Genomic DNA, 7,622 nt, shown 5'->3' with positions numbered 1-7,622 from the left:
ATGAGCGAAGGGGAGGGACTCGATCAAAAGAAGATCAAAAATATGGAGTCATAAATCCTTTGAATCCTCAGGGGGGAAAAAAAAACCATAAACTCCTGGGTTTTTCTGGGTTTTTATACAACTGATACACTTGTCTTTTAAGTCCATCCATTTGACAATTGATCATTTGATTTTATAAAATTCTTTTTAATCACATAGTGGCGCTTTGGCCCAGAGGCAATGTCTCTGTCATTAGTGTGAAACCCCAGGGTTCACCTCCTGGGCAGGTTTGAATCCCGGTTAGGGCGGTTGGTACCTTCCAGTGGACTCACCACCTGCAGGAAGGTTTAGGGGGGTTCGTACGGTGCAACGTGATGTGGGTGGCGACTGCTGCCCCTGCGACCCGGTAACGGATAAGCGGATGAAAATGGATTGATGGAAATTTTTTCAAAAAAACTTTTTTCTAAAATTTTTTCAAATTTTTCTTTTTTCTAAAATTAAAAAAATAAAAATTTCTAAATTTTTTTTAAAAACTATTTTGAAAAAAAAAAAAAGTTTCTAAAATTTTTTTTGGAAAATGTTTTTTTGCTAAAATTTAAAAAAAAAAAAATCAAAATTTTATTTTTTCAAAATTTTTTCAAGTGGTGCTTTGGCCCAGAGACAATGTCTCTGTCATTGGTGTGGAACCCCAGGGTTCACCTCCTGGGCAAGTTCAAATCGGGGCAGTTGGTACCTCCCAGTGGACTCACCATCCACAGGAAGGTTTAGGGGGGTTGATACGGTGCTGTGTGATGTGGGTGGCGACTGCTGCCCCTGCGACCCGGTAACAGATAAGCAGCTGAAAATGGATGGATGGATGGATAATATATATATATACTTACAGTTGAACGCAGATGCGTTGGTTTATCGATGGGCTGCACCGTTCTCCTCTGGCAGCCGACCTCTGTGTCGAGGAGGCCACTGAGCCTCATGTCCTGGAAAAACAAAGTTTGATTTGACCATTTAGGCCCAAACTGAGTCCAAATCTACATCTGTTATCGTAACATGGTTTAGTTATTCATTATTCTGACATCTTTTAAATTTGAGAACATCTGTCCTAAGACTTTACTGTCATAACTGACTACTTTGAATGAATGCTAATTAATAACAAATAAACGTACGAGTTTCTGGAGTTCATTCAGAGCCTGTTTGTTTCCTGGCTCCAGCTTCAACAGCTCCTGAAAATCTGAAAAACACAAACACACACACACATTCAATGTCTTGTTATTGATTCAAAACTAAATGAACTTCATTTATAAAACACAGAATACACAACAACAGTTCCCCCAGATTCATGTGTTTCAGGCTCATTAAATCCCAGACAGAGAATGCAGTTGTAGTTTTCAGACGACACACCTTCTCTGGCCTCCTCCACTTTCCCTAAAGCCACTCTGGCTGTTCCACGCCGAGCAAAAGCCTTGGAGTAAGTACTGTCCAGGTGGATGGCCTTGGTGCAGTCCTCCTCTGCCTCCTTATACCTGGAACACAGACACAGGTGGTCAGCATAAAAAAAAAAACATCACTTACCTCAGTCATCTTTTTGGTTGGATGTCTTGGCGATGTGTTTACTTCTCCAGCTTCCCCCATCTTTTTGGTTGGATGTCTTTGGCGATGTGTTTACTTCTCCAGCTTCAGGAAGGCCATGGCTCTGTTGGCAGGAAGGAGGACGTTCAGGCCGTCGGCCTCCATGCCTTGGCTGTAGCACTGGACGGCTGCTTCGTACTTCCCCTCTTTGAAGTAAGCGTTACCCTGTTGTGGCAAATTTAGAACCAAAACTGTTTGAGGGACACGTAGAACCAAAGTTGAACCTCATCCAGTTTAATCTGATCAAACAGGAAGAAGACGCAGTGACCGAAGCCAGTCCTACTCTGTCTTTCTGTAGAACGGCCTCCTGCCTCCTGCGCTGCTCCTCCATCAGTCTCTGCTGCTCCGTGTCGGCTGGAACAGCCTCCTGCTTCGGCTGCGGGGCTTCATTCTGGACTGTTTGATGCCCAAGGGCCTGAAAAGCAGTAACAGAAAAATAATTTCACCGTGTGGAAGGGAACGATAACCAGACGGAGGTAAAAAGGTTCATCATAACTCTGTCACCTCTTTGATTTTCACGACTTCGTTCTGGGCCTCTGTGTTTCCAGGGTCAAGCTTCAGAACCATCTCGTAGTCTGTAACCAAACATGATGTCACGTCATCGGACTTTAGATGTAATGATTAGATCACTTCGCCTTTTTTTTACCTTCTAACGCAGATTCTAATTTCTTCAAGGCCAATCGGGCGGCTCCTCTTCGTGCATATGCTTTAAAGTAGTTTCCGTCCAGAGCGATCGCCAGGTTGCAGTCGGACTCTGCCACGGCATACCTGCAGAGAAGGAAGGGATGAAAATTGTGCTACACACAAACACTTCTCCAGTCAACTGACGGTTTTTGCTTTTACTTTTTAAGTCTGAAGAAAGCAGTGGCTCGATTGGTGGGAAGCACCGGGTTGTACGGATCCACACTCATCCCTCTGGTGTAACTCTCAATGGCATCATCGTACTTTCCATCTTTGAAGAACGTGTTACCCTGAAAATCAAAGGTAAAGATGAACATGAATTTTAACGACTTATCTCCCCCCCCCCCCCCCTTTTTTTTTGAACTTATCTTTTTACCCCCCATTGTTTTGGTTGCAGTATTCACCTTCTCTTTCTCAGTCAGGGCTTTCTCCGTGTCAACTGAAGCATCCTCTGAATCAGACTCATTGGACTCTGCTGGACTTTCTTCTTTATCCATCTCTGCCAGAGCTTTGTCCTGCAAACAAAATGCCAATCACTCTCAATAGATTCTTCCATGACTTGAGCTCTTAAACAGTCACAATACTGGAGTATTCCTTACCACGTCAAACTTGTCCCAAGATCGATAGTCATAACCTTTTATCCTTAAATCTTTTTTCTGCTCCTCCTCAGCTTTTGTATCACCATCACCATCAGAAACGATCGCCGTTTTCTTCCTCTTCTGCCTCATTTTGTTTTTGTAGTCCTTGTTGCGCACGGGTGGGAGTGTTTTCTACAACACAGCGATGCTTATCTTTAGTAACAGAGATTCTTAGTACCATGAGGAACACCAGACAAAAACAGACACGTCAATGACAACAGACCTGATCCGGCTTCCGTCCCCCCGTCCTCAGCTCCTCATCCTTTCTCTTTATGTCTGTTTCCCAACTCTCCAGCTCTTTCAAGTAGCTTTGCATGTCCTCCGCATTCTGCCGCATCTCAACCTGTAACTCGACGACTTTGTTTCCAGACATCATGGTCAACCCTGAAAAAACATTAGACATTTTGTTGCTGTTTGAGCTGTTGTGCAACAGTCACATAGTGTTAGTACTTTAATGTTAATAGAAGATAAATATAGGATCTAACCTATTATGTGGTTCGTAGCTAGGTGGCTAACAGGAAAGCTAAACTACATCAGAGAATTGTGGAATGGTGATAAAACCTCGTAACTTACCCGTTTAAAACTACACAACCAATAGAACAGTAGTAAAACGTTACTATGAAGAAATCGCGAGCTATGACAAAAACGTGTTACTTTTTGTTTACGTTCGGGGCCATGACAGCGGAGGACCGGTAGATTATGTGACGTACTTCCGGAAGACATCAGAGATCGTCCACAATACAGTTACTATACTAAAAGAAAAAAGAAAAATGCTCAAACAAAAGAAAATAAAGAAAACGACAACGAAAATAATCACTTATTAACTTATTCAAAGAAAGGTTAAAACGATACACGTTTAATAACGATTAATCTATCAGATATTAAATAAAACCAACTGTAGAAAGATGCACCACAGCTGCAGTATATTGATTACCGTTCTACTACCTCGACATAAAGTAGTCCTGGGAATTTGATATTTACAACAAAAACTAAAGATAAAATTATTCATAGTGCATAATATATTATTATAATATATTACTTTATTTGTTTCTTTTTAGCATGTTCCACGACACCGCATTCAAGATAAACATCTTCTAGATAGACGATCTTTCCCGGTGTTAGACGTGAGGATTCTTAACTCAACAATTTATTATATTCAAATATTTATATAAAACATTCTTAGCGTCATTTGTATCAGCATTTGGTAAGAATGCGTTTTGCAGACAATTCATTTATTTAATAAAATAAAAAATAAAACATAACTTTTGACCTACAGTGACCACGTGATCTGCAGAAACTGTCGACCTCTGTTGCTAGCTAGGGAAAGCCAACCGAGGGGACTTGACGAACTGACGTTCGTCACAATGGACCAAACCAAAGAAAATGAAGATTACGGATACGACTTATTCCCAGAGAGGAAGGGGAGCAGGTTAAAGAAGGGATCGGTCGCCGAGAGGTTATTCACTTTCAATCACAAGTGTCAGGCCATGCTACATTTCGCAGTTAATTCTAGTAAGTAGCTCGTTATTGAGCCTTTTACTGATCGTTACGTGTGCACCGGAATTTATGTATGGAACAACGTTCTATTGTCAGTACTGTATACCGGAAAATGAATAGCAAATGTGTTTTACCGGTAGCTAATATGAGCACGCTGGGAATGGTGCTAACAGTAACCGGTGAAACGCTTACACCTCCTCCTAAACTGACCTCTGTCTCCTCCAGGTCCTTATGCTAAACTTCTGCTCAGTGCTATGAACAGTTCAGGCTGGTAAGTATGAGTTATGGTCCAAATCTGTCGTGTTGTGTACAGTTGTGTTGTGTTCTTGAAGTGAGAAGCCAAGAATGCTCAAAGTCTGGTCCAGGGCCTGATCATGACCGGCAACTATACCTATTTGTATTTGTCCTCTGATTTGCATACGTGACCCAAACATTAGCATTACCACTAGGTGGCCTGCAGTTCAGCAGTTGAGTAAATTGGTGAAAAAGTTTCAGGAATATGGACATGTTAAAATAAATGATTTAAATGATGCTTTAATGAGACTATAATTATAATCACCCTGGTGATCACTGATATTATTTATGTCCTGTTTGACCTAAAATACATGACATATTAAATATTGATTAGCTTTTGTTTGGATACAAATATATGAATGAAAAATGCTATAGAGAAGAGACAAACCGTTCTTGTTTTTTTTTGTGATAATTATTTTGAAAATTGCACCAATGTGATGTGATGTCTCTTTTTTTTTTGTTCAACTCAGCAAAACATTCAAAGACCGTCATTTTTCCTGTGAGGATTGTGACGGCACAGTCAGCGGCGGCTTCGATTCAGTTTCTTCTCAAGTAAGAGCGACAACAACAACAACAACAAAACCGAGACATTTTCCTCCAGACTCTGAGTCAGCTCTGCTGTAACGACACTTCCTGGTTTTTCAGATTGTCTTATGTCAGAACAACATCCACCAGCAGTCCCACATGAACCGCGTGGTCACACACGAGCTCATCCACGCCTTCGACCACTGCCGGGCCCACGTGGACTGGTTCAGCAATCTCAAGCACCTTGCTTGTTCTGAAGTGAGTCGGGCTGCCTTCCCATTATGTTTGCATTAACTGTTGAAATCATTTACACACAGATATGTGTGTGTATATGTATATATTTGTTTATATGTGTGATACACACATATACATACATATATAGACATTCTGTGTGTATATATTTATATATGTATGTATATGTATATATTTATATATGTGTACATATGTCTATATAGTTATATGTATATATATATGTGTATATATGTATTTATATGTATGTATGTATATGTGTTTGTGTGTAAGTGTATGTATGTATAACATAAAATAATCTCTCTGTGTGCATGGCTGTTTCAGATTCGTGCAGCTAACCTCAGTGGAGACTGTTCCTTTTCCAATGAAGTTTCCAGGTTAAACCTGGGCCTGAAGCAGCATCATCAGGTACCATTTCAACTCCTGCCTGTGTTGTGTTCTGACTTTATGTTTCAACGTCACTCTTAACTCTTAACCGTTTCCCTGGACAGGAGTGCGTCAGGGCCCGTGCTCTTCTGTCCATTCTGGCGGTGAGAAAAATAAGTCAAGAGTACGCAGAGAAAATAGTGGACGAGGTCTTCGAGCCCTGCTTCAACGACCACGCGCCTTTCGGACGAATCCCACACAGTAAAAAGGACGCCAAGTTCGCCAACAGAGATTATGACAACAGACAACGTTATTATGCAAACCTTTAATATTATCCTGGGGACATTTGGCTGCTGAGCTGCTGTGACTAACAGTTGAAAGAAAAAAAAAACCCTCCACAGATTGACTTGGAAAAGGATTTCCAGAGAAGGATTTGTTCGTGGGACGGAGAAGAAAAAGACGGATCCAGGGTTCCACCTCCTAACTGAAGCACACAGTTTTTGCTAAGAGAAGACTGCAGTGTGGACTTTTCTGTAATTTCTGTTCGACCAGATCAGGTTTTTAAACGACCAACAGGTGCTTTTTAGAGAAATGTGTGTCTAGTCATTCATTTTGACAACAAAGACTTCACGGCATCTCCACCACTTCACAACTGTTGCCGCTTGACCTCTAAATAATTTCATGCAAACCGAGCTGATGAAATGATTCTCCTGCATTTGAATAAAGTTTAATCCTCCACTAAAGTCTGTAGACGTGTGAAATAACAATCAACCTCTAATAAAAAACGAGTCGACGCACATTGGCTTTAAAATCTGAGAGCTGTTCTGAGTATATTTTATGTGAGGCTACTTACACCTCATTTACATGAGCAGAACTGCGGTAGAATGTCATTGCTGACATCTTTGTTGGACATGAGCTTTATATAGTAATATAAAGAGGTGATTAACCTCATAATCTATTCTTCATTTTCCTCTTATACAGTAAACAACACCCTCTACATCACAACCACAATGTCACCCAGCGTGTCTGTCACTCGAGTGAAAAATGCCTCTGATGCAAAAACCATCTCTGCTTGGAGAGAAGATGATGAAGAACAGGTCGAGGCCTTAAAATTAATCGTAGCTGATTGACTGGCAGAACCAAACAACTATTCACAAAAACGTTTTAGTTTATCCTACCTTTTATGCGTGTTCTTTGTTTTCATCCAGGAAGACAGATTTAGTGTAACTCTGCTGCCTGTGGACCACATGGAGAAAAAACAAATGTAGGTTTTTAATTGGGAGAATTTTTTTTTTTTTTGGCACAACTATTACGTCAATTTACGTTAAAGTAAACGAATAATGCATTAATAATTAACCAATGTCTGCAGTACCAAACTTGTCCACAAGGTGGGAGATTTGCACCACTTATCCTCCGATTATGATATTCCAGGTGAATGCTGGAGCTTTAATGAGAAGAAATAAAGGTGCACTAATCAGGACTCTGCTGAGAAGAGTAACGACTTTCATTATTGCATAATATTTAAGCAGGCAACACCCACTGTGATCCAATTAAGATGCTCCAGCATCACCGAAATCCCCTCGGTAATCTGCTGTAGGACAGAACGCTGACACCCCCCCCCCCCCAAGACAGCTAATGAAGTCTTCTCATTAATTAAAATAATGCCAGATTTAGTTGATGAAGACAGAGGACAGACACGTGTCTTTGTAAAGTTGTGCCTGACCTTAAAGACAGGCGCAGGATGGTAATAACGCACAGTGGAGTTAAAAA

The 7,622-nt window shown here is 40.9% G+C and overlaps 2 protein-coding genes across 9 annotated transcripts in view; one reads left to right on the top strand and one right to left on the bottom strand.

Annotated features, from left to right (window-relative positions):
- The window catches only part of rpap3 (RNA polymerase II associated protein 3), an 11,652-nt gene that overhangs the window by 3,537 nt on the left and 493 nt on the right, over nucleotides 1–7,622 (bottom strand). Inside the window, exons 1-13 of one of the 8 annotated variants that reach the window (XM_025057362.1) lie at nucleotides 7,225–7,287; nucleotides 7,031–7,088; nucleotides 3,145–3,305; nucleotides 2,883–3,053; nucleotides 2,688–2,798; nucleotides 2,446–2,573; nucleotides 2,249–2,370; nucleotides 2,107–2,177; nucleotides 1,886–2,017; nucleotides 1,640–1,767; nucleotides 1,375–1,496; nucleotides 1,140–1,204; nucleotides 861–953 (exon numbers count right to left, since the gene is read on the bottom strand). In XM_025057362.1, coding sequence (XP_024913130.1) covers nucleotides 861–953; nucleotides 1,140–1,204; nucleotides 1,375–1,496; nucleotides 1,640–1,767; nucleotides 1,886–2,017; nucleotides 2,107–2,177; nucleotides 2,249–2,370; nucleotides 2,446–2,573; nucleotides 2,688–2,798; nucleotides 2,883–3,053; nucleotides 3,145–3,297 — 1,296 coding nt within the window. In that variant the 5' untranslated portion in view covers nucleotides 3,298–3,305; nucleotides 7,031–7,088; nucleotides 7,225–7,287. Of the gene's footprint in view, nucleotides 1–860; nucleotides 954–1,139; nucleotides 1,205–1,374; nucleotides 1,497–1,639; nucleotides 1,768–1,885; nucleotides 2,018–2,106; nucleotides 2,178–2,248; nucleotides 2,371–2,445; nucleotides 2,574–2,687; nucleotides 2,799–2,882; nucleotides 3,054–3,144; nucleotides 3,306–3,406; nucleotides 3,656–4,195; nucleotides 4,317–4,628; nucleotides 4,894–7,030; nucleotides 7,089–7,209; nucleotides 7,288–7,622 lie in introns of those variants that run through there. The other 7 variants (XM_025057361.1, XM_008315949.3, XM_008315950.3 and 4 more) reach the window with 7 other exon arrangements.
- atp23 (ATP23 metallopeptidase and ATP synthase assembly factor homolog) lies at nucleotides 3,281–6,668 on the top strand. The gene is made up of 7 exons (XM_008315946.3): nucleotides 3,281–3,363; nucleotides 4,198–4,433; nucleotides 4,644–4,689; nucleotides 5,183–5,264; nucleotides 5,358–5,495; nucleotides 5,811–5,894; nucleotides 5,978–6,668. Exons 1-7 carry the CDS (start codon nucleotides 3,296–3,298, stop codon nucleotides 6,179–6,181), a joined length of 858 nt encoding a protein of 285 aa, XP_008314168.2. The 5' UTR covers nucleotides 3,281–3,295; the 3' UTR covers nucleotides 6,182–6,668.

The sequence above is a fragment of the Cynoglossus semilaevis genome, chromosome 8 (assembly GCF_000523025.1).
Source record: "Cynoglossus semilaevis isolate Cse_v1.0 chromosome 8, Cse_v1.0, whole genome shotgun sequence".
Taxonomy (NCBI): Eukaryota; Metazoa; Chordata; class Actinopteri; order Pleuronectiformes; family Cynoglossidae; genus Cynoglossus; species Cynoglossus semilaevis.
This window is presented reverse-complemented; position numbering and strand designations above follow the sequence as displayed.